General features: G+C 40.6%; 1 protein-coding gene and 1 long non-coding RNA gene across 2 annotated transcripts; both read left to right on the plus strand.

The window, feature by feature from the left end:
• Nucleotides 1-1,520: 1,520 nt before the first annotated feature.
• LOC118331686 lies at nucleotides 1,521-4,962 on the plus strand. The gene is made up of 3 exons (XR_004796894.1): nucleotides 1,521-2,045; nucleotides 3,133-3,185; nucleotides 3,666-4,962. It is a non-coding gene; the product is annotated as an uncharacterized LOC118331686 (long non-coding RNA).
• A 5,101-nt stretch (nucleotides 4,963-10,063) lies between these two features.
• On the plus strand, nucleotides 10,064-24,086 carry ap2b1 (adaptor related protein complex 2 subunit beta 1). The gene is made up of 21 exons (XM_035666492.1): nucleotides 10,064-10,100; nucleotides 10,244-10,349; nucleotides 10,867-11,002; nucleotides 11,166-11,411; nucleotides 11,527-11,717; nucleotides 11,834-12,055; nucleotides 12,320-12,440; nucleotides 12,702-12,797; nucleotides 13,356-13,471; nucleotides 13,690-13,855; nucleotides 14,009-14,107; nucleotides 14,653-14,912; nucleotides 15,696-15,888; nucleotides 16,787-16,828; nucleotides 17,651-17,803; nucleotides 18,557-18,702; nucleotides 18,854-18,983; nucleotides 19,514-19,598; nucleotides 20,125-20,211; nucleotides 21,221-21,375; nucleotides 21,627-24,086. Exons 1-21 carry the CDS (start codon nucleotides 10,064-10,066, stop codon nucleotides 21,699-21,701), a joined length of 2,862 nt encoding a protein of 953 aa, XP_035522385.1. The 3' UTR covers nucleotides 21,702-24,086.
• Nucleotides 24,087-24,434: the final 348 nt, after the last annotated feature.

The following is a 24,434-nucleotide window of genomic DNA, read 5'->3' on the forward strand; positions in this document are numbered from 1 at the left end:
CACTTTTTCACACCACTGTAAGAAGTCTAACCACTTTTATTGTGTATTTTTCCTTTGTGATTGTGATTATTCATCATATATAACTGAGTATAATCACCTATATTATAAATTAATTGACTTGAATTTATTCATTGCAGTTAATTAAATCAAAATATTTGTATTTCTTAGGTAATAACAAGATGCTTTATTTGAAATGTTGCCAACATGATCTGAAATTGATCTGAACATTTTTATTTTGTATGTTAAAACCATAAAATAGACAAATAAAAGTAGAAACTGCCTCTATGAGCTGTTAAACTCAAACATCTGCATTTATTCACTTTCCCTTTTAGTTTTGTTCTGAGGCAACATTTGATTCGATGTTTGGTCTTTTCTTTTTTAACCGTCAGCAGTAACACTGAACTATACCATGGCTACATAACATTAGAAAATATTGGTACTTAGTAGGGCTGGGAAATTAATTAACCAAATTCTCAGAGTCTCTGAACTCTTCTTCCAAAAGATTCTCCCTCATTTGGTGTTCAGATGATGTCTCACTGTAGATGAACACACACACAGATCCTCCCTGGCGCCGACGTTACGGTTGGTAGCTCAGACACAACAACACTCAACCCAGCTCAGTGTGCTTTGATAAATGGAGTTTGGACTTTGATGAAAGGCGTTACCAGACGCAGTAGGCCCACATCGTGTCAGCTGATTTTAATTAAAGGTGTATTGTCAGTTGGTTAAAGGTGAAAACTGATAATTCTGAGGTTAAAATCCTGGAGGAGGTGTGGGAGATGAATGTTTTAGATGGCGTAATGGATGTATTGAGTTTAGGTGGAGGTTAGGGATTTTTATGGTATGAGGAAGTCTGATAAGGATCTGTTGACAGTCACACTGTCAGGTCAAAGGATCATTGTGAGTTACAGTAGATCATTCTGAACGTCTGGGAGAGAACAACAATGCTGAGGTCTTCTCTCCATGCTGCATGAAGTAAAGAGACTTGATTCTTCAGACGACGAGGATGGGATCTGATCAACGCCTGGGTCTAGACTGAAGGTTAACTGCCGACAGGGAAAGTTCTGCCCTGACAAACAAGGATCCCGTCTGATGTCCGACACAGGTGGTGGACAGTGAACGCACCATCTATTTGAGAAGTGAGTATGATGTTTTGAATCCATTCGAATGTAAAAACCAAGGTAGACAGTGCTTATTTCCTGTGTGATAGTGGCTGTCTGGTTTGTTCCTGTGCTGGAACTGTAAATTGTGGAGGTTCCATGTGATTCCTTATGGAAACCATTAAAATTTTGAGAAAGGAAATAAAGATAACTGGCTGAACTGAGTTGCCCAAAAGTCAATTTTGGCAGCATGTAACCAGGTTTAGTTTTCTATCATAGGTACACATAGAACTGATTGTTTAAAGATGGTATAGAGTAATGTTTGAAGAAAGAGGAAAAGAAAGTAGGGAAGAAAGTGATAAATTGGCAGACCTTCCAGAAATTGGAGAGAAGCAGAAAGATGAAAAAGAAGATAAAGATGGAGAGTAGAAACGTTCAGTCCTACAAGAAGTAGGACTGAACTGGAGGAACCCCTCTAGCTAAACAACTCCAGGAAGACCTACTGTACTCTGACCTGAATCCTTCACCAGTGACTGGGAAAGGGTAGAGACAAACTAACTTTGCTTCTCCCAGGAAGTCTCCCTTGTCCCTAGCAGCCTCCTACGACCACTGGCTGGGGAGCTAAAAGGACAAAAGGGGTGTGATGATGATGTTCCTAGGCTGGTGGTTGGCGACTGTCTGGATACACTTTTCTTTCTGTTTGTAAGTGTGAGGACATATCTTTGAGTTTGAAGAGGACAGGATCTTTAAGAAATAAAAAATTAAACGTGTTCATTATGAGACAGAATGATGACTGAATAACGTCATATGGCTCCTCCTCAGGACTGAGCTGATGTAAGAGCACATTGGCGTTATCATGCACGTCCTCATATGAAGCATTCAAGCAGACTGTTTGTCCAAGTTCAGGCGACATAAAGTGGAACAGCTCGCTGCTTCAACTATACAGTGAGTAACTCAAACATCGGCTTTTATTCACTTTACCTTTTTGTTTGGTTCTGAGGCAACATGTTAACTTTTATTGAATAAAAAGAAGCCCAAAATAAAACAAATGCATGGATGAAATAAATGTTATTGACTATCTAAATAGATCTACTGAGTAGGAACAAAGTAAAACAATAATGGAAAATACTTTTTTTAATTTATCAACTAATGGAACAAACTTAATATATCTGGAGATCAAATTCTGGAGGAGGTGTCGGAAGATATAAAAACTTTTTCTAATCAGCGTCGACGGTGAATTTATGTGCGTCACTTCACTAAAAGAGGAACTGCGTCTGTTTGAAACAAGGACAAACCATCCAACCATCTTGTCTTTACTCAACAGCTCTAAGTTCCAACTCTGTTTTGATTTTTAATATTATTATTTATTAAGTTGAATTTAGATTATTTCTTTAAAAAAAAAAAAAAGAATAACAGCCTTTCTGCCTTCTAAGAATGAGTTCATGTCTCTTTATCACCTGACTCCTGGGCTGGTTCTGGATCAGTTCTTTACTTTGTATTTTTTATTGGTATCATATATAACCTGATTTATAGCGAAATATCTTTGGATAACCATTTAACACACAAACTAGCTGTCTCTGGCGCACCTATTGTTTATTTTAACAGCACAGGCTGAACAATAGTGAACACATCAGCTGGTAGAGGTCATTGACAGACTCAACAATGAGTCTGCATGCAGCATAGCCATTACTGAAAAAGAAAAAAGGAGTTGTTGCTCCAGTGACTCTCAAACAGGGATAAAGGGACACTTCCTCTTTGATATTTCACTCATTCGAGCCTTCATGTACTGATGTGAATGTTTCTGTGAGTCTATAGATGATGAATAACCCAAACAAGGTGTACTGTCAGTTGGTTAAAGGTGTACTGTGTACTTCAGCATACTATCCCAACCCTAATGCTACTGATTTCTGACTGATTTATAAACATTACAAACCTTAAAGGAAGATCTTCTTCATGCTGAATATGGACTTAAATACAAAGGGATCTACAATCTGTCCTGTTGTATTAAAGATAAATCTTCTCTCTCTCACAGGGAGAAGATGATCTGGATCCTTGTGCTCATCAGCCTGACCTCCTCTGTCTGTGGTTAGTACGACTAAAACTAATAGTTATGCACAGTTAATTCTATTTATTTGTTGTTGTTTTATCAGAAGTATTGTTTGATTAGTCTACATGTTTGCTAATGATTTGTTTTGTTTAATTATCATTTTTATTATTTTGTTCAGTATATTTAGTTTTGCAGAATTAGTATTTAGTTTTATTTTGCGAATTGGGTCAAACTGGACACCTGAGGTTAAATGTAGGAAGCACAGGACCAGCATGCACCTGGGGTCTGGGTATCTTCAGATACATTTAATGGCGTCATAGTGTCAAAAAAGCACCAGAGTTTAATCTCTTTGCTTCTATACTCTTTGGGTACTTTTCATGATGCCAACCCATGCTTCCTTGAATCTCATTTCTTTGCTATTGTTCATTAAATTGGATTTGATGAATTGATGTAAATGTTCTTGAGTTGATGCTCCTGATATCAGATACAAACTCTGGTTTTCTGTGTTCACACACCAGGAGGGCCGAAGGAGGAAGCTGGCTCTGATAGTTGGAACCCAGCCCTGATCATTGGAGTCATGCTCGGCGGAGCTGTATTGGTTGTTGGTCTAATATTTCTGGGTGATGCAGCTCTCCAGTGTCTGGCATGTCTCATTCGCGGAGCTAAAAGCATCATTCAGTTCCTGAGACGGATCATCTGAAAAAGTTACAATCGGCAGCATTACTTCTTACATTCTGGGTCCAAAACAACTTAAAGTTCCTGTCAGCTCCCCGCCCCCCTCCGTCCACAATGATTCCTCTAATACAACATGCAGAGACTTTAAACTTACTAAACAAAACATCATCTGTTACGACATCCTTTTAAACACACGATACGATAAAATTATAGTCTGAAATCCCCAACACGTATTATACAAATGTGCCTGAATGCATCAATCCTGCAAACAGACAACAACGAGGAAGAACAATGGCACTACTGTGCAATCGTAACATAACAGCATCACTGTAAAACATTAGACAGTCTGTGTGTCTGTCTTTACTGCGACGTACAAAGAAGTTACAAGTTTCTGCAAGTTGATTCTCATACTATGGGCACTTTAAGATACTAACATATACTTAACTGCTCATTATTAATCTGAATATACTGTAGTAGTGTGTATTTGTATTTGATCTGTTTCATATTTATAGTATGTGTATATCTGATATCCATGAACATCAGGTCTCATCATGTGTTATAGTGTATAACTGTCAGAGCTGATGCTCTTTGCACACTTTTAAAACCTTAACTCATCCACTGTTTTAATCTGATGATGATGTTGCTGTCATTAAAGTCAGTTTGCAATCATTACTAACTCTATTTGTCTGCCTGCAGATAGTTTACAGAGTATATTTTTTGTCTTTAAACATGTGACAAGTGATGAACACACCCTAACCAAACTTATTTTGTGCCTAAACAAAACCAAACTTTAACCACAGTGGTGTAAAATCAGAAAATGGTTGTTGAATCTCAACTAATAAGCTGCTGAAATGTTACAAATACTCTATAAACTGTAGGTGGACTATCTGAATAAAGAGTTACGCAATAAGTGTAACAGCCGATAAGTGTTGCCTTGTCAAATCCCTCTTCTTTAAAATATTTTATAAATGTATTTTTCTTTAGATGTCCTCGGCTGTGTGTGCATACTGAAGTTTTGAGGGACTTCTGAATCTGAATCTGAATGTTTTAATCACATCTCATACTGACTTGCTGAATGTGCCTAAAACCAGTGTGTCTGCATTTATTATGATCACTTCTCATTTCACTAGAATAAAGTTCAGCAGGAAACCCAGCAGCAGTTGTTCTTTGTGTCCAAACAGAGTCTATAAATCTGATCAGACTTCACTTCATTTGACAACTAACGGGCGTTTTTGTCTCATCTGGTCAAACTGCAAGAAGATAAAATTATAATTCAGTTGTTACAGAAACTGTATTTAATCCATTTAGAGTTTTACTGTCGTGGTTTCACAGTTTTTCACCATAAAATCTGCCATCATTTAGTTCCCAGTCTGTCAGTCAGGACATCATTCAGACTTTATTCTCGTGTTACATTCAAAAATATAGGAAATTGTGCGGCAGTCACGCCTGAGACCAGCTGATTGATTTGTGCACATTATCATCTACATGCAGTCAATAATGGGTTCTCTCAGAGATTTTAATTGTTCAATGTATTTGCCGCAGTGCAATGCAGTTAGTTTACAATATGTTTATATCTGTTTCATTGTTAGTATTTATTTTTATTCTCTTTACTCCACCTCACTTCCGTATGATTTTAATTATCTGGTTTAAAATGTTATTAAATCCTGGTTCTGGCCATGTAAGGTACTTTGTTTTGAAAAGTTCTGGATAAATAAAGTTTATTATTATTGTTATTATCAATATATACTACTATGTGCAGATTTAACTATAGCCTATAAACCATTTGATTGGTTGATTTGGTCGGTGGTAACGCAAACAGGTATGGAAGTCCATTTCTGTCAATGTGATGTTAAAAAAAAGATTCTGTAATGAGAAACTTTCTTAAAATAATGACTTACAATCACAAAGTGTCCCATTATTTTAAGATACTAAATCATTATTTTAAGATACTTAATCATTATTTTAAGATACTAAATCATTATTTTGAGATACTAAGTCATTACTTGAGGTACTAAATCATTATTTTGAGGTACTAATTGTTCATTATTTTAAATACTTCCTACCCCCCCGCCCCTAATCATCTATATTTAGTACGTATCCCATTAGTGTGAGGGGTAATTCAATCATTATTTTCCAGATACGTAAAATCATATTTTAAGATATTAGAGTCATTATTTTCAAGATACGATTAATATTATATTGGAGTGATACTTGTCAGTTCAGTGTGAGGTAATTAAATCATTTTTTTCGATACTAAATCATTATTTTAGATACTTAGTCAATTTTTAAGATACTACATCATTATTTTTAAGATACGTTATCATTTTTAGGATACTAAGTCATTATTTTAATTATACTTAATCATTATATTTGAGGTACTAATTCATTTTAAGTACGTTATCATTATATTGAGGCACTGTATGATTTGTGAGGGTACATTCAATCTTAGGTTTCAGAACCTTTTGTACTAACTTATTTAAGCTACTTAGTCAATTTTAAGAATCTATAGTCATATTTATTTTAGATTATTAATCATTATTTTAGGATTACTAAGTTTCCATTATTTTAAGCTACTTAATTTCATTATTTTGATGGGTACTAATTCATTATTTTAAGATACTTAATCATTACTATTTGAGGTTACTTATTAATTAGTTGTGAGGTATTAATCAGTTATTTTCAGATACTAAATCCATTATATTGAGATGTAAATCGTATTTCTGGATGATACGGATTTCATTAAAATGAACTCCCTGAATCCTTTGTTCTCGCCACATTTTTGGGAAATTGAGCCTCCACAAGCGACCAACAATCCTGGATCCTCCTGCAGGAGTCTCAGACCCCGGACAGGGGAAGTGTTCCGCTCATTCCGGAGACATGTGAACGCAGGCACCGCGATCCCATGAGTCTCACTTCGTCAAACCGGGCCGAGGGAGCGAGCTGCGGCTTTGGACATCCCACCGTGACCTCCCGCTGAACTCTCCCTCCAACCAGAGTATCGTGGCAGCTTGCACGCGCGGTCCGTCCTCTAACGCTGTTGTTGTTGTTTCTGTGTGATTTGGTGGTCAGGTCGGTCGGTTACTACGGAGCTATTATCTGTTAGCGTTAGCTGCCTGTCAGGTGGTTCCGCCGGCGGGGATGGCCGGCTGTGTCCGCTTTACAATGTTTGGTTGGTACCAGGTTTAATGTGAATTGCGCGCGCGGTTGTAGGACAGACTGTACGCAGGCGGCCGACTGTGGGCGAGGCTTAGAGAGGGACTGATATCGTGTTTAATAAGTTGGTTCGGGTTGTGATCGGTTTGTTTGTTTGTAAAGGCTCGGTGCCTTTAGCTAGACGCTTAGGCCACTGCAAGGTGAGCCTAATGGGCCTAGGCTAGGCTGGAGTCAAAGACACACACACAGGCACACCACAGCACACAGCCACAACCCACACAACTACACTCACAGCCATCGGATTTACATCACGCCACAGCTGACACAGGTGGATATCCTGGTGCGCAGGTGCATGCCGCGTGTCAGCCTAGTTGCTGGCACGAGGCCTTAGCAGCTGGCGGTGCAGGTGGCGGGTACCGGAGTAGTCGGATCTCGCCGCTGCGCCTGCGGCGGCCGGGTCAGCTGAGTCAGCTGACGCGCAGCACTGCACGCAGTGAGCGCGGACGCATCCCGCGCGACCGACGAGGAGCAGAGCACACGCACGGGGACGGCTAGTAGGTCGGATGAGCCAGACCCACCAGGCGCCGACGACACGCAGGCGACACAGTGAGGCCGGTACGACCACACGCGCGAACGCCCCCAGCGGCGGAGAAGGGAGCCACTGAGCGCGCCTCGCAGCGCCGAGGCGGTGACCAGCGGGCGCCGACGTGGCCTGACGACGCGCCGATCGGAGTGGGACGGTATGGTTATTAAGCGAGCACCGCGCAGGTAGGTAGTAGCCCACGCCAGAGCGCGGCGAGCCCAGGCGCCGCGTCGGTATTTACGCCTACAGCATGCACGCAGCAGCGGCATCCGTCTGGAGTGACCCACCACCAGTGAAGCACATGACGCCGAGATCACGCGACCGCAGTGACGGGGCATCGATACAACAGCGCGGGCGTGGACACACCCGACTTAGCGACGACGGAGGGGCTATACTAGGGCTAGTGACACCACGGTCGCATGCGACCCCGGGGCCGCGGGCGCGTCAGTACTTGTGATAGGTCCCCGACGCGCATGGGACGCAGCGACCGCGACCCGACCGTGTGCACTAGCCGGGTTCCGACCTGATATACTACACGACCACAGACGAACTCCCACTATATACACCACCTCGACCAGCACATACCGGTACACACATACAACATCACCATCCACATCTATATTAGTCGCAGCCACACATGACACATCCCGCATCACACCACGGACGGGCTGTCACGGGGTAGTCAATACGCAGCACGACACGTGCGCCAGTACATCCTCGTCACCTACGACACATGACCTAGCGATATCATGTATATAGACAGCAACATAATATCTAGCGGACATGCATAGCGCATACAGGCATCAACAAATGCAGCTACTGATATGCCAGCACAATATAATACACAGACGGTCAGGCTGCTATACGACGGCCACACTGTGCCACACGTCATGATTATAGTACGACACGTTAACACCGACAGTACACGACAGCAGTCGTACTAGTGTTACACAGTATCGCACAAGCAGCACGTCATGTACACATTCGATGTCACACACACAACACTATATATATACCACACACACACAATATATCTACACACCAACAATATATACACCACACACACTTATACAACACACACAATAATACACACACACACATAGTTATATATATACCACACCAACATATATACACACAACACATACTATAGTATATATACCACACACACTATTTTATACATCAGCATCACACACAGCATGATATATTACACGACGAGTACACACATTGACACACACGACATATATTAGTTATACACACCCACACACAGCGATACCTATAGTTAGACTATGAGTCATATATAATATATATTTAGCGGGAGTAGTTATTAACGTATAGTCTATATAAGTATACAGACACGACGGACACATATACACACACAACGACTTATATTACAACCACACACCCATACTATACGCACACACATTATTATACCTACTACACATTCGTTTACACCACAATACTTAATACTAGCAACACACACACATCACACGACAACAATCAGTTATCAGATACGTTAAAGTACGCCCATACGTGTGTTACTATATAGCATATTAATATGTAGTGATCCTAGCGTATATGATTTATGGCACGACACACACACATATTATTATTATGGATCACAGTTTGTGCACATTGTCATGATGTTGAAACAGGAAAGGCTTCCTCAAACATTTGCCACCAAATTAAAAGCACATTATTGTCTGAAATGTCTGAGTATGCAGCTGGAACTTAGTTACTTCACATCCGTGTAACTTCCGGCAGATGAGGATCTCCTATTTGTGTCATTTATCTTTTCTTTTCCAAATAAATAACATTATTTTCTACTTCTGGACAAAGAAACGTGGCAAACCGTGCACCGGCGTTCACTTACACCCCTCAGTGAACCCTGATTTATCCCTCCAGACATGACGTTCCTCTGCTCCACCATGGAAACCCGCGTAATAAAAGCTGCGGGCTGAATAGTGCTGACATCGCTTCCTGACGCAGTTTGGGAACGTGATAGTTGGTGTTGCAACTGAGGATTTGAAATAAGGCGTAATGCACTTTGTGGTCCGGTTCTGCTGCGTTTTGTGTGTGTGTGTGTGCGTGTGTCCTGAACAGTTTTTGCTCCCAGATGCATTTACTGCTGACTGGGAGCAAATGATGGCATCCTGTAACAGTGCTACCTTTGAAGAGCTCTTCATTACAGCCCATTGTGTGGCAGGTGACGTGGCTGTATTTGTGTCTCATAGAAGGAGCCTGTAATGTTGAGACCTGTAGAATAATTATAAAAGCGAGAGACGCAGAGAAATGCTATATATATGAATATTAATGCTGGTATTGTTGTCTCCTTTTTGATGTGGTATTCAAATCCAGTCTGGTTCAGCACAGATAAACTAAGACTAACACAACAGATCTGGGAGAGGTGGAGTTTATGAAATGAACCCATTGTACTGTGAGAAAATGGAAATTGGGAATCATTAATGCAGTGTATTTCCTCTGTTACAGACTTAAAGGACCACAATCATGACGGACTCCAAATATTTCACAACAAACAAAAAAGGTGAGCAAGGCAGGACGTGGTGCTGAACCGTTAAACTGCGGTAGAATTAGTCATCTTATTCAACCCGTAAACATTCACATTCCTTTCATTTCAAGTAGCTTCAAGGTTGGATTGTGTCTGACTCACTGTGATTCATCTTCCAGGAGAGATCTTTGAACTGAAAGCAGAACTGAACAATGAGAAGAAGGAGAAGAGAAAAGAGGCGGTAAAGAAGGTCATTGCTGCAATGACTGTTGGAAAGGACGTCAGGTACACTGGAACATTTAAACTCTCATATAAACATATAACATATAAGTGATCAACCGATCCAAACGAGTCCATATACAGTTGCTGGTTCGATATAGTGTTTCCCACAGACTCACAGCGTGAGTTAAAGACAAGTAAATTACTCACTACAGTGAATTTATTAGATTAATTAAGTTAATGTTACTCGTATAAAGTTGCATAGTTTTCAGTCTCTTTTGTAAATGTGTTTTTTGGGAGAAATCTGCATTGATCATGATGTAACAACCAATACCAGACTTTCTTTATACCCTTCGTACTTTTGTTTTTTTGCCTGTATGAATGTGAAATAGGTCTTAATAATGGTCTTAAAAAGTCTTAAATTTAACCTGTTGAAACCTGCGAATAGGAATCTAAAGAAAACTGTTTGTGGAGCTTTTGCACATCTGGCCAGTAGCATCAGAAATCAGAAGCTTTTCCTCACCTTTAGATTGTCAGAACACTTCTGAGAGAATCAAATACAGACCTCCGTCTTCTCTTTCAGTTCTTTGTTTCCAGATGTGGTGAACTGCATGCAGACGGACAACCTGGAGCTGAAGAAGTTGGTCTACCTCTACTTAATGAACTACGCTAAAAGCCAGCCAGACATGGCCATCATGGCTGTCAACAGCTTTGTCAAGGCAAGGCCCAAATTCTCAACTGTATAATATATATAATACTAGCAGTGTCTCTGAAACACTCACTTAGTCTTACCCGTTACTGAATTCCACTGTTGGCTCGCGGTGGGATCCCGCCTCCAGTCTGATTAAAACCACAACTTAATTTTCTTGTCTTGCGCTCCAGGACTGTGAGGACCCCAACCCTCTGATCCGGGCTCTGGCCGTCCGCACCATGGGCTGCATCCGGGTGGACAAGATCACCGAGTACCTGTGTGAACCGCTGAGGAAGTGCCTGAAGGATGAGGACCCGTACGTGAGGAAGACGGCGGCCGTTTGTGTGGCTAAACTCCACGACATCAATGCCCAGATGGTGGAGGACCAGGGCTTCCTGGACTCTCTGAGAGATCTCATTGCCGACTCAAATCCCATGGTAATGTGTCGGTTCTTTTCAACCTGAGGCTTCTTTTCTCCGGTTTTGCTTTCAGTCAAAGACTTTTTGATTTAAAAGTTCTCAAAGTTCTCATCACAGAACTCCTCCGTTGCAGGTCGTGGCCAATGCCGTTGCTGCCCTGTCTGAGATCAGCGAGTCTCACCCCAACAGCAACCTGCTGGACCTCAACCCTCAGAACATCAACAAGCTGCTGACGGCCCTCAACGAGTGCACGGAGTGGGGGCAGATCTTCATCTTGGACTGCTTGTCCAACTATAACCCCAAGGATGAGCGCGAGGCCCAAAGGTAGCAATCACTCCACCAATTCTTAATTATTTATCTCCACTTGTAATAAGTTATTTCTTTCTTTGTATAAAAGTGTTGTTTCCTGACTCTCACCTTTCCCTCCTTACCTTTCAAAGCATCTGCGAGCGCGTCACTCCCCGGCTGTCTCACGCCAACTCAGCCGTGGTGCTGTCAGCCGTCAAGGTGCTGATGAAGTTCTTGGAGCTGCTGCCCAAGGACTCCGACTACTACAACACCTTGCTGAAGAAGTTATCCCCGCCACTGGTCACCTTGCTCTCCGGAGAACCTGAGGTCCAGTATGTGGCTCTGAGGAACATCAACCTTATTGTCCAGAAAAGGTGTGTGTGATCACAAACAAGCCAAGACTGTTGGCATGTTTTATTTTGGGCTCACCAACCTCAAACATAATATTCTTTTTAGTGTAATTGGGCTCATTAGACACTCAGTTGCTCCATTCCTCAAATAGAAAATAACATTTTCAGCTGTAATTTGCTGTTGTCGTATATTCAGACTAATAACATAATTATGTCTTTGCCTTCTGGAGTACATGTTCCTTTGGATCAGGTCTTCTCCACAGTCTATAATGAGTTGTTTGTGTGCAGGCCCGAGATCCTGAAGCAGGAGATCAAGGTGTTCTTTGTCAAGTACAACGACCCCATCTATGTGAAACTAGAGAAACTGGACATCATGATCCGCTTGGCCTCTCAGGCCAACATTGCCCAGGTACTTTATATGTCCTGATAATGGACACCTCTAAGGGCATTATGGTGCTTGTCAAAGAAACAAAAATTAGATCACTAATTTATATTTTGATCTTGTTATTGTTCAAATTGAAATCTATTATTTGTAGTTTGAGCAAAGATGTGTCATTTGTATAAAGAGGTCAAACTGGAACAAACTTATTATGCTGAATCACCACTTAAAGCTCTTAAAGTATGTGTGTGGTATTGTACCGTGTACTCATGCAGTATATTTCACTTTCAGGTGCTGGCTGAACTGAAGGAATACGCCACAGAGGTGGATGTTGACTTTGTGCGCAAAGCTGTGCGAGCCATCGGACGCTGCGCCATCAAAGTGGAGGTAAGAAACCAACAACCTCATCACCGATCTCTACTGTGAAGTCTTCTTGTTTCCGAGTCTGTCTAATGTATTTAAGACTTGTTGCCAGAGCATTGAGATTAATTGATCGTAGCTATATCATAACTCAACATGATTCAGTGAGTGATTCCTTCAGTATCTAATTGCTGGTGATAGTTTTGCCTGTGTGGTTATTGATCAGTTGATTCTACCTGCCATTTAACAGAAACTATGGCTTTAAATCAATTATTTATGCTCAGTTTATGCTTGTCTGTACTGTACCTTCTCGTGACTAGAGGTATTTTAAAAAACGTGTATCACAGAAACATCTAACCGGGGGTTGTTATCTGTGTAAATCATTCAAAGTGGAATTTGTGTTTAACAATAAAAAATGAGGAATTATATATATATAGACTGTAGCTTGCAACAGAAATCTGCTTGCATCTGTGCGTTCGTTCAGTTTATTAATATTCATTCTCCCATCTCGCTCCAGTTTGTTGTTAAACAATTTCCTCTGTAGCAGTAATGGTGACATGTTGCCTCCCTTCTCTTCCTCTCCAGCAATCAGCTGAGCGCTGTGTCAGCACCCTGCTGGACCTGATCCAGACCAAGGTCAACTACGTGGTCCAGGAGGCTATTGTGGTCATCAGGGACATCTTCCGCAAGTACCCCAACAAGTATGTTTCCTATTGTTGAGTCATTACATGTTGAATAACTAGTCGATCTATGAATACAGTCTGATTTAATCATGTCTGTTTCTGATTTGACCAGAAATCACATTTAGAGCACAAAAGATGCTGTACTCAGTTTATAGTATTCAGTATACGACGTACATTGAAGCTGTAAGCTGCTTGTAGAGTTTCATTCTGACCTCTGAGATACTGGGGTCGTTCAGGTATGAAAGCATCATTGCCACACTGTGTGAGAATCTGGACTCTCTGGATGAGCCCGACGCTCGTGCTGCCATGATCTGGATTGTTGGCGAGTACGCCGAGAGGATTGACAACGCCGACGAGCTGCTGGAGAGCTTCCTCGAGGGCTTCCACGATGAGAGCACCCAGGTGGGTTCATTGAAAAACAGGGGAACCCTAACAGCATGGACATCCCCACAGTTCCATACTTTTGTCCTCGCACAGTGAGGATGAGACTTTAGAGGCATTGTACATTGAAATATGATAATATATATAATGATATAACTGTGTTTTGATTTACAGGTCCAGCTCACTCTGCTGACTGCCATTGTCAAGCTGTTCCTTAAGAAGCCATCAGAGACTCAGGAGCTGGTGCAGCAGGTTCTCAGCCTGGCCACTCAGGTGAGTGTCGTCTGTTATTCTGAAGAGGTTTGATGGTTTATTTATTCCCTGCTGGATCATGTTGCCTGTTTATTTTGCTCTTACACTGCCCTGTAAATATCTGGGTTTTCCTCTTGGCAAATCCAGATATTTAGAGACTAGTTTTCCAGTCATGGAAACACCTGGAATATGATTAAAATGACCAAATATCCTGGAAATAATCTATGTCGGCCTTGAATATTTCAATTGTGTTTTAGTCCCTCACTCAGATTGCCTGCATGAACCTAGGTTTGAGGAAAACCCTGTAGTAAACTGGTAACAATTTGTAAATTAGGACTATTGGTAAACTATGACTGTTTGTGAGTAGGTGTATTGTCAAGAGAAATCCTGGAAAATGTCAGGGAAAGGCCCTGGAAAATAATTTCATAAGAGTGGGAACCCTGTAGCATATCAAAGTATTCTTGCCCATTTTTAGTCCAGCTGTTTGTCCTCACAGTTATTCTATGACAGAATAATAAAATATATAATCTGCAGCGAGTGTGATGAATTCTCCTGGTGCTCTGCAGGACTCTGACAACCCTGACCTGCGAGACAGGGGCTACATTTATTGGCGCCTGTTGTCCACCGACCCCGTGACTGCCAAGGAGGTGGTGTTGTCAGAGAAGCCCCTGATCTCCGAGGAGACGGACCTGATCGAGCCCACCCTACTGGACGAGCTCATCTGCCACATTGGCTCCCTCGCCTCCGTCTACCACAAACCCCCCAGCGCCTTCGTCGAGGGCAGCCATGGAATCCACCGGAAACACCTTCCTGTGCAGCACAGCAGGTCTGATACACACATTTCAACAGCTCTCCTGACAGTTATCCTCCCTTTGATTGTACTCACATGGCTCTGACTGCCTTTAGACACCTTTCCACATGCTCTCTTTGCACTCTGATACATTCAACATGTGTTTGTTTAATGGTTTTAAAAGTTTGAAGATGGTGTAGTGTGTCAATCATATATTTATGCCAATATTAGGTTTTTATGATTTTTGTTGCAGTTTTCCAATTGATTTTTCATAAAATATATATTTATTTATGACAATTTAAACCACATCACCCAAAAGTGCTGTGTATGTACCTGAATCGACCACCAGTTTAGATCTCAGGGTCTTAGGCTCTTGAGTAGTACTGTGTGGTCTACCATACAATATATGTTCATATTAAATAGCACATTTTATGCTCCAGCAACTGTTCCAGAGAACAGGATATTACCCAACACCCTGAATATATTGCCCCATGTCTCTCTGATATTAATAAGGAAGAAATTATAAAGAAGTGAAAAGAAGATCCAGTGCTGCTTATTGAGAGGAAATTGTTGATGATGAGGTTTTTCACTTTGTCAGATAATGTGTGCAGTCTGACTGAAGTAGCCCTGTCTAGTCTGGTTTAATACGTTATGATAATGTAAATCATAACTGACAGTTTCCAGTTTATGTGGCTAAAAGGTCCCAAACACGACAAACAATCATTTTAAATACAGAAAGTTTGAGTTTTAGCAGATTTCTGTCTGTACTGGACTTAAATACCTTTCTCTCACCAGTACTATTGTCTTCTTCTATGACAGCATTGATACAGGTGAGAGCCCAGTGAGCGGTGGGCCAGCGGCTGCCATGGACCAGCCGCATGTGATCCCCAGCCAGGGTGACCTGCTGGGTGACCTGCTAAACCTGGACCTGGGCCCTCCAGTCAATGTGCCCCAGGTCTCCTCCATGCAGATGGGTGCGGTGGACCTTCTGGGAGGAGGCCTGGACAGTCTGGTGAGCTTGAACACACACACACACACGTTGATTTTACTGTAGAGTGAAAACATAGGCTAAAAATGGCTGAAGACCCAGTCGGCTTTCTGTGCTTCGTAGTTTTTGTGCCAATGAGACAAAGAACAATATGTTTCAGCACAAAATCTATACAGCTGTAATTAAACACATCTATCATATGAGGGACACATCTGTTTCATGGTCATCATAAACTATCCTGGTGCAAGGCAGCCATCAAATGAAGGAGGAGAGAGCCTATGCATTGTGTTTTGTTTTTTATTTAATCTATAAATTAGCATTTTCGCAAAGGTTTTATTGTTTTATTGCAAAGAAAGCAGCTGAAATATTGACTTCCTCTGATTCTTACTGTTGAACAAAAAAGCAACAACTAACTCTTCTAACTGCACAATCTTATAATAGTATTTCTTAAATTATTTTCAAACAAACTAATGAACGATGCAGTTATAATGTTCATGTAAGTATATGAGTTCAATTTTGTACCTTTGTTGTATCTGTTATTCTGTGTAATATATCACATAAAAATTGTAATATATCCCTAAAAATCCTGAATATTTTGATACATTGACGTAAATATGCACAAGTATTTTATTTACATCAAGCTACATTGGGCCTTGTTGCATTTTTCCTCTGTTAATGGTCACTTTTCTACATCTCTAAGCCACTGCAATGACTGGACTTCATGATAATCTTCTCGCATATTTTAAAAGTCTTATTTTAAGGTGTTTAACATAACATGTGGAGTTGCTATTTTCCCAGAAGGTGAGGGCTCCTCTTGATGGGTTGCGGTTGCTAAGAAAGTCTCTGTCTCTGTCTGTGTTTGTGTGTTTGGTCTGTGATGTTTGGATGCTGTCTTTGGGGGCCTCTCCTCTCTCTCCTGTAGCTTGGGGGAGACCTGAGCGGAGGTGTTGGGGGAAGTCCAGCAGTAAGTCAAGCCCTTCTGTTTGGCAGTCTGCCTGTCTGCATGCTGCATGCTCCCTGAATTTAACCCACCACACTCTCAAACCAACTTTTCAAGCTTTTAAATCTGGCTTCTCTTGTCTCTCTCACACACATATTTTCAGTTAGAACGCGTTGCATGTTTTAGCCCATTTTCTGACCAGGAGAAACCATCCCGAAATTTTCACTTGCACTCATCTTTGTCTGAATAGACCATGTATAAACTTGCTTTAGACAGAAATAATTTTAAGCAAGCTGTACAAAAGATTTTGTCCTTCACTCTGACTTTAGTATGGACCTTTTTTATACCTGATTGGATGAACACACCTGTCACTCAACTGTAACTAAGTAACTGAGTTACCTATTGGGTCACATTCTTAATTTGAAAATAAGGTTTTTATTTTAAGTAATCCATCACAGTGAAACTTCATGTCAGATTTCTGTAAGAGCTGACTGATCTGAAAAGTCTGCAGTCATAACCTTCAAATATTTAAAACACAATGGCTTGATCATAATAGCAATAATTATAATTAATGGGCTAAAACACACAAAACCACAGGTAGCATGTTTTAAATTCATATCACATTGAGCTTTCTCTGTCATAGGGGCTTTGGCTAATCACATATGCTTGCTATAGATGAACTCATATTCACTGAAGAGTTTTGTTGTTTCTTCCTTTGGCTTGACTCCAGTTTGTCTGTGTGATTCTCTTTGTAGGTTTATAGTAAATTGTCACGTTTCCAGTGATGCTTACTAAAATTACGGTTACTTAGATTGTGTTTGTGTGTTTCTGTTGTGATTGCTTTAGGTGGGGCAAAACTTCATCCCCTCATCTGTCCCCAGTACTTTTGCTCCGTCACCTACACCAGCACCTCCAGCTGTCAGCAGTGGCCTGAACGACTTGTTTGAACTTTCCACGGGCATGGCCATTACCACTGGAGGCTATGTAGCCCCAAAAGCAGTGAGTTCACACAACTTCAGCCTCAGCAAGCAGGCCAGACAACATGCATCAGTCTGTTATGGGTACATTGCTCATGTAGGGAAAATAGCTTAAGGACTAATAAAATATGTAGCAATAATTAACTCGCCTCACATGGGGCACCATAAAACAGACAACTGTTTACTGAATGGCTTACGTTTCATGATACATGTTCAGTTTCAGTTACACAATAACAAATGTATCTGTAGAGTTCCAGTGGTGCCTACACTCACAATAAGGCAGTTTTATGCTAAGAAAGTTTAGCCAAAACAGAAACTTTGTGGAATCATGGACACCAGAAAAAGTTACAAGAAAAATTCAGGGAACTGGATGAATGTTTCAGAAATCCTGAAAGGAAATTTCTGGCATATAGATCCCTATGCAGTTTCTGGGTGCTATTTTCTGTGTATATTTTAGGTCAGAATCCGTGACAAGAGAAAAGATTCTTGTAAAAATAATGTGAATTTGAAAAGTTATAAGAAATTTGTCAGATGATAATTAGAGACAAGACTTAAAACTCTGAGAAGATTATGATGATTATTTTATGCTCTGTTGTGACGATTCAAAGGTACAACATGGTGTTAAAGTTAGATAGTAATTTACCATGAATGTGTGCTATATTGCTGTAACACTATGTTGCAGGATAACGTTGCATTGCGTTGTATGGTTTAAAAGTTTTTGGAAAGTGGGCAACCTATAAAACTGATTACACTGGTACTTTTTTTTTTTTACCAGGTGTGGCTGCCTGCAGTGAAAGCCAAAGGACTGGAAATATCTGGAACCTTCTCTCGTCGCCAGGGTCACATGTATATGGACATGACCTTCACCAACAAGGCCCTGCAACACATGACCGACTTCGCTGTCCAGTTCAACAAGAACAGGTCAGTGAGATGACTCACAGGAAAAGTTTTGTTCAACTACAAACACGTCTCTGAAACAGTAGAGCTGCTGCATTAGACTGCTTTAACCTGAGTGTATTTATTGATACAGAATGCCACCAGTGTTTGATTTTTGTTTGTTTCCTACATGTAGTTTTGGGATGATCCCTACCAGTCCTCTGCCCGTTCACACTCCACTGATGCCCAGCCAGAGTATTGAGGTCTCTTTGCCTATCAATACTATTGGTCCAGTCATGAAGATGGACCCACTCAATAATCTGCAGGTACAGAAGTGCTCACTGACACAACAAGCTCTCAGTCGTTGTCTGTCTTTGAGCTTCTCTGGCTGACCATCGCTTGTACCTTTTGTGGCAGTCAATTTCTTTTTTCCTTCAACAAGCAAAATATCTCATTGTTCAGTGGAACCAGTGCCATGCTAAACAAAGGTTTCCTGTTGCTACAATCTATTTATTAGACATATTATAAATCGTTCTGACCACCAAGTGCGTCCAATTTTCTATTTAGTGTAAAAAGTGTGTATGTGAAAAATACATGAGGCAACAGAGACCTTAGTTGACACATATGATAACAATTTATTTTTCAGTTTTTAAAGATACTGAACACAAGCACTTGTTCACAGTTGACATTTGAACAGATGTTACTCGCTTACTAATCTGGTAATCCCACGTTGAATCACTTTCCTGACACCAAATGCACAAATATTTTATAATTGTCTAGAACAGCCGTACAGAACAAGGAGTCCAAGCAATGTTGGAACATTGTTATCTGACTTTTTATTTTTTCTTGTATCCAGGTGGCTGTGAAGAACAGCATCGATGTCTTCTACTTCAGTGTACTCATCCCTCTCAACATATTCTTTGTTGAGGATGGAAAAATGGGTATGATTGTTACTCACAGCTTTATAAAACAACATCACTATCACACCATTACATCAATGGTGAATAATATCTTCCACAACCGTTGAACAGGAATAAAATATTAACTTGAAAAATGTTTATTTATATAGTTCTAACTTTGGAAGTGACATGTTTAATAAAATATAATTACTGCAGAGGTTAGAACAGAAAACGTGACTGTAAGCTTTCTGAAAATACAGATTACAGCTAATTGAAGCCAATTAAACTCAGGTATGAGTTCTATCTATGGAAGCATTTGACAGAAAGTTTGAATTTTATGAGAAACTAAAAATCTTTACTAGAACAGAATGGACGTATGGCCTATTTTAAAACAAGAACTAGGTAAAATAGAAAATATGCCCTTCATGTTTATCACATACTAAAAGACTGGCCATTATTTGCTTCCATATGTATCAACCATCCAATAATGTGTAGTGTTTCTATCTATGGAAACCAATTCTTGACTTCCACATCACTGATCATATGCTTTTTTATTCCCCTGTTTCAGAGCGACAGGTGTTCCTGGCTACCTGGAAAGACATCCCCAATGAGAATGAGCTACAGTACCAGATAAAAGAGTGTCACCTAAATGCAGGTAGGCAAGTTTGTGAATATAATTCACCTCAGTTGCATCGCAATTTTTCAGTCTCCTCCAAATGATCTGTGCCTGTACTTTTACTGAATACTACTGGAGACTCATTGGTGGTTTTTTCTTCTATTTCAAAACTTATAGAAAGTTTTGAAATAGACTTTGATGGGAGATGTGATGTGGGATTAAAGGATGTCTTAGGAGTGGTGGTACGCGACCTGAATGCAAGCTACCTACTGTTTAGATAATGTATAACAATTCTTTGTCATTGCTGCAGTGAAGCACCATCCAAGCAGAGTTTTATTTACAACACTTGCCTGAGTGTATTTTTTTCCAACTGATCTGTCTTCACCTGTTCTCTTCAGGAAACTTAACCACCTAAGATAAAACCTTACACAGAGGATAATGGGCTAAAGAGAACAGAAAGCAATAGAAAGTTCCTTACTGGCAAAACATGGAAAGCGAAGAGTGCAGATGAGCTCAGTGATATTTCTAAATCTGTTAAACACATTTTCATCCTACCCTGCTACAGCCAACCCATTGTCCTCTTTTTGATTGCTCAGGCCTGAGATTACCCTCCCAGCAACTCAACCCAAAGACCTTACGCTTCTCTCTGTGTTCTCTTTCTCCACCCACATGCCTATCTCTGGATACATCAACATTTCCTCTTCCTCTGTACCTGAAGGACACCTCCGACTTCTTTCCGTTTAGAAGCTGCCACATAATTGTGCCCACAGTGGTGGTTGTTAGCAGAGCCCAGTGTTGTAGATTACCTGGTCTGAAGGTTCCCAATCACAGTTCATTAAAATCCTAGAGCGAATTTACAGTCAATTCCCTGTTAAACCTTTTTGCAAGTAGTAGTTTGCATTAGCTCATGTGGACGTTAGTGTTAGTACCTGTAGTCATTACGGTCCCAGTAGTGATTACAGCCTCTTGTGTGTGTGCGTTTCATGTGGTTTCTGTAATTAGAGTGGTGGAGTGCGTTAATTACTTGACCTTGATTCTGGTGTTGCAGACACAGTATCAGGGAAGCTGCAGAATAACAACATCTACACTATCGCCAAGAGGAACGTAGAAGGCCAGGACATGCTCTACCAGTCCCTCAAGCTGACCAACGGCATCTGGATCTTGGCTGAGCTCCGCATCCAGCCTGGCAACCCCAACTACACGGTAGAGTATTCAACAATCAGCTTTTACTGTTGGGCCGTCAGCCTGGGCTTTACGGTCCCAAGCACTAGTTCATATAGTGTGAAAACCATAATGGCCAAATAAAAATGTTAAAACAGCTGTCACTGATAACCGTTTACCCCTGTACCGCAGTATAAACACAGATTTGATTATCTCTTTCAAACAGTGTCAGATTGAATATGTGTGAGTGAAAGTGTCTCCCGTTGAAAACTGTGTGTTCTCCGTCTCCACAGTTGTCCCTCAAGTGTCGGGCCCCTGAGGTTTCTCAGTACGTCTACCAAATGTACGACTCTGTGCTGAAGAACTGACCTGCTCCCAACACTCAGCAACTCTGCTTCACCCTGACAACGAAACAGCAGTCTTTTTATCATTTTCTGCCATCTGCAGCGAACTGCCAAAACACGGGAATCCAAACGGTGAATGATGGATACGGAATAATTTGGAATATTGGGTGTATTTTCCCTCAAGGTAAATAGTTGTGGGTGGTCACCATACTGAAGTTAAACAGTACAAACACTGTTGATGTTTCCTTTATTTTGGCAGTTGAAAGCATTATTGAATCCTCTTATTCCACTCCCCATTTTGATTCTTACCTCCCAGTGAAAACATGTCTACCATTCCATCCTTAACTTAGTGTCTTAATGTTGTGAAGATGTGACTGATGGTGAAACTGTCCTGAGCGGGAAAAAAATACTTTTTATTTTGTACTGTTTGTGGCTCACAGCTTTTTGATTTATTTTTGATACTTGCTCTGCTTCAGTTGTAACTACAGAATAATACCAGTGTTGTTTTGCCTCCTTTTTTGCCATTGATGTCTGTGAAGAGTGGAAACCAGTTCTGATTGTCAGAAGCTACTAATGTCTGTTCTACGGCAGGTTTGCCTCCTGGAGCTCGCAGCTTACACCGTGTCCTTAAAGTTTTCGTTTATTCCTCTGCTTCTGCAAAGTTGAAATGAGGAGTTATCTACAGGATACCTCCTCATTTACCTATAGAAACCTAAATAAGGTGGCAGCTAGCTAAATGAGGTGGCTTGAAGTGTAATCGCTTCCTTGCCGGTGGATATATTTTATGTGTTTTCCAGCTAAGAAACATCTAAATATTCAATTTCAAATGTGTTTTCTGTTTAAAATGTACAAACATAGCAAGTGCTCCCCCAGCTTTTACTGGAGTGACACTGGTTACATCTCCAGTCTGATGTCCAGCACACAGCTGTAGGTACGTGGTTTGTTTACATGACGACAAAAGTGCATATTAACGGATTCACTGTGGACAGAGTGTGTCCAACATAGCGCAATGAGATAACCGGAAGCGTGTAAGCAATTAGGACACGGTGTTACAATAAGTTCTTGAGACATGCTCCATTGGCAAATATCCCACATCACATTGAGCCACGTACAGTATGTAGTATGAAACTTTGTACAGGAATTTAAAAAAAGTGAGATTCCAAAAAGTTGGAAAAAAGAAAACGCAGACCAGAGAAGTAAGAGCATTATTAACTCTAAAGTTATGTTGTGAGTTATATTTTTGTTTGTTTTTTGTCTTTATTTGCACTCCATCTTTTCCACTTTAGAATATTTGGCTTTTTGTTTTTTAAAGCATTTTAACAGTCAAATTAAAAAAAAAACACTGACGTCATTATAAAAGTGTACGGAGGCAGACAGTCGGTCGGTCCAGAAGCTTCTGACTGGTAACGCACAGTACGGTTGTTTAAATTCTTTTGGGAAAATTGCCAAGTCTTTGCTCATTAGCTTGGAACCACTACACACCCACAGCAGCTATTGATTACGTGTTAACACACCAGTGCCACTCCGTTTTAAGAATGACATTTGCTGATTCATTTCACATGTAATTTTTTGCAATAGCCCCGTTTACTGCAACCACGTAGTTGTACACGGCTTTATACACCTATATTTTCATTCCTATTTATTGTGCATCTACCTCTGCGTGTTTCCTTTTTTTTAACTGGCTTTATTGTCGCAGTAGCTTCGATTCTTTAACATGCTTTAAATGTTTTCACCGTTTTCTTTCGTTGTTCATTGTTGTCAAGCCAGTTTAAACCTGTGGCAAGTCAGCCGAACCAATCTCGCAGGACCAAGCATCCACTCACATTAAATGCCAAGCTTATGTTTTAGTACCCCAGTGTCAATATAACCTTCTGATGTTGGCGTTGTTTGTGCTATAGGACATTAGAGTGCATACACCCTAAGGCCCAGAGTTGCTCTAGTGCAGTTTAGTCCAGTGATGGTGTAGTTTGTGTAGCTAATAAATGAAAATGTCTTGGTATTACCCTGAAAATGAAATGAAGCCTCGTCTCTATCCAACAGAAAAGGCTTTTTCATCGTATCACTTGTGTTGGTGACACTATTTTCCTACATGGTAATGTAAAAATATGTGCCTGCATGAGCTCATTTGATCCTTTTTCATCTGTGTATTTGCTCCATTTAAAACCAATAACTTCATGTCTCTGTTGTAGATCTCATATGTTTTTTTAAGCAGCATTGTTTTCAAGCACTCCCACATATAGAAGTATATACAAAACTGTTGCCAGCAATACAGAATGTATGGAGAGAGAGAGAGCGAGAAAGAGAGTGTCTCATTAAATGGAATATTCTAGCATCATTGCTGTAACCCTGTTGTAAATGATTTGTTATTGTCACAGTACCACATCTTATGTCAATAAATTGTCAAACACATGATGCATCACTGTGTGTTTAGACAGTCGGTGTGAAGAGAGCAGAGCAGACGGGGGTCAAACTCTTAATCTCTCCAGATTAGTGGGTTAATCAAATCTGATTTTACAAAGTCACAAATTACACTTTCTGAACATTTAGCACCTTCTGTCCTTAGACCCTCGATTCAGGTAAGAAAAACCCCACTAATGGGGGAAAGTGTAAGAAACCTCAGGAAGAGCCACAGAATCATATTATTTACACATTTTAAACACTATCTGATACATAAAGATGATAAAATAAGAATGTGGGTCCAGCAGTTGAAACAACTTCATAAGAGTTTTTTTTTTAGTGCCAAAACAAAAGTGACAG

The sequence above is a fragment of the Morone saxatilis genome, unplaced genomic scaffold (assembly GCF_004916995.1).
Source record: "Morone saxatilis isolate NCDOM2014 unplaced genomic scaffold, NCSU_SB_2.0 Contig20, whole genome shotgun sequence".
NCBI classification, from domain to species: Eukaryota; Metazoa; Chordata; class Actinopteri; family Moronidae; genus Morone; species Morone saxatilis.

What these genes read in the sequence shown, in the direction of transcription:
- ap2b1 (XM_035666492.1), top strand. Translation starts at nt 10,064, where the DNA reads ATGACGGACTCCAAATATTTCACAACAAACAAAAAAG. An exon ending in ACTGTTGGAAAGGACGTCAG is followed by an intron (nt 10,350 to 10,866) that starts GTACACTGGAAC and finishes CTTCTCTTTCAG; the next exon opens with TTCTTTGTTTCCAGATGTGG. An exon ending in GCTGCGCCATCAAAGTGGAG is followed by an intron (nt 12,798 to 13,355) that starts GTAAGAAACCAA and finishes CTTCCTCTCCAG; the next exon opens with CAATCAGCTGAGCGCTGTGT.